This window comes from Aureobasidium melanogenum (assembly GCF_000721775.1).
Source record: "Aureobasidium melanogenum CBS 110374 unplaced genomic scaffold scaffold_119, whole genome shotgun sequence".
Lineage (NCBI taxonomy): Eukaryota > Fungi > Ascomycota > Dothideomycetes > Dothideales > Saccotheciaceae > Aureobasidium > Aureobasidium melanogenum.
The window spans coordinates 1-1,733 of NW_024470171.1; the positions used below are offsets into that span (position 1 = coordinate 1).

General features: G+C 46.2%; 1 protein-coding gene across 1 annotated transcript; it reads right to left on the reverse strand.

Moving 5' to 3' along the window:
* Nucleotides 1-183: 183 nt before the first annotated feature.
* M437DRAFT_89410 (uncharacterized protein) lies at nt 184-1,364 on the reverse strand (the record flags this gene model as incomplete). The annotated part of the gene is made up of 2 exons (XM_041029048.1): nt 184-392; nt 1,358-1,364. The coding sequence occupies 2 exons, from the start codon at nt 1,362-1,364 to the stop codon at nt 184-186; spliced, it is 216 nt and encodes a 71-aa protein (XP_040874491.1).
* Between the last annotated feature and the right edge of the window lie 369 nt (nt 1,365-1,733).

Below are 1,733 nucleotides of genomic sequence, written 5' to 3' on the forward strand. Positions count from 1 at the left end.
ATGCTGTGGTAGATCTAGAACTAAGAAGCGAGAATTACCGACGTCGTAGAAGCTTGGGGCATACTTACTGGAACACCCGCAAATGGTCATTACATACCTATGTCGAAGTCTTCTTTGAGAAGCTGTGAAGAGTGCTCAAAGATACGCTGGTCTGGGCAGCAGAGAGCTATAGGACATCTGACATCAGGTATTCCTGATCGTGATGATGATGATGATGATGATGTTGTTGTTGTTGTTGTTGCTGGTGACGATGATGATGCTCATCATGATCAATGACACCATCATGACGATAATGATGGTGGAGACGATGATGACGATGATGACCATGACGATGATGATGGAGATCGTCACGAGAGAAGGGCTGATGTCGTTGGCAAATTCAACCCCGTCATCTTGTGATGTAGATCGTCAGAACATCAGCACATGAGTCTGATGCAGCGACAAGGCTCTGTGAAGAATACCCAGAACCTTTTCAACTAGACCAGATATAACCTGACAATGATTTCGCTACGTGTATCACTTATATCCCGACGAGACCAACAACATGTACATCTCATGTAATCTCATAATACTGGGAAGTATAAGTATGCGTTGCAAGCTGAGATGACCACAGCTGCGAACAGTCTGGATGAACGCCCAAACGACTCTCTTCAAACTAGTTTGTGAGTAGTCGAGCCTAAAATCTTGTCAGTCTCGATATAGCACGGTGTTAGTGACTTCAATCTGAACATCTAGCGGTTCTACTTCCTTGCGAGCTCTCGAAACCGCCCAGAATCCTGGGAGAATCCTCTACGATCCAGAGGAGCCACTCCGGTAGTGGCTCACAAACCCTAAAAAAACTTCGAAAGTTTTGTAGTGGACCGGGCAAGCACCTACTTCGCTATTTGATTGTCCAAATGGGGCTGAGGGTGAAACAAGACTCGGAGCTCAATCTGCCGGAGGGCGCGATGCGATTGCCGTCAAGAAGAAACAGAGCGCCCAGGCGGTATAGATCACTCCGGCGTAGGCGTAGGCGGCGAGTTGTTCTGATGAGACGGAGCTGTCCTGCATTCACTGTTTCCAGGTTATATGATGGTCGTAGACATGGGAGACCCACAGATACTTTGCGATACAGACGAAAACATACCGTCAAAGTGGAGAATCTGGTTTATGGAAAGAGTCCAGATAGGATGGGTCGGGAACAGGTCCTAAATCCATGAAGCTTCTGATCCTGATCTTGAACCAACACCTTGGCAGTATAGTAGTGAAGTTCCAGGATGTGAAATTTGACCAAGATAATCTGGCTGTATGCGCAACATGGAAGCGAGGCAAAGTGATGTCTTTCAGAAACATCTTTGCTTTGCCTTGTTCGGCTTACAGGCCATATCGTGTCGCGTCTAGAGTTACAGTACTGGATGATGCATGCATACTTGATGATGGAAGTCATAGATGTTGTATAGACCAGGTGATGTATATGTCCATACGTTTCTCCAGATACCTGCCGTTCAAGATCACATCAGATGGTCCAAAGTCAACGAGGAAGAGCAGCAGAGGGATGGAATCTTCGCATCAATGTTATACAGATCGCTTGATACCCTAAACACCCATAAGAAGGGTCTGTGTCAGCGGGTGCCAATTCATTGATAGTACGATGTTCCTTACATCACTTCTCGTTTGCAAAGATATGTGTTTCCACCGCGGTACAATCTACACATTGACCCGAATACTCTGACATCTTGGGACTCAAGTTTCCA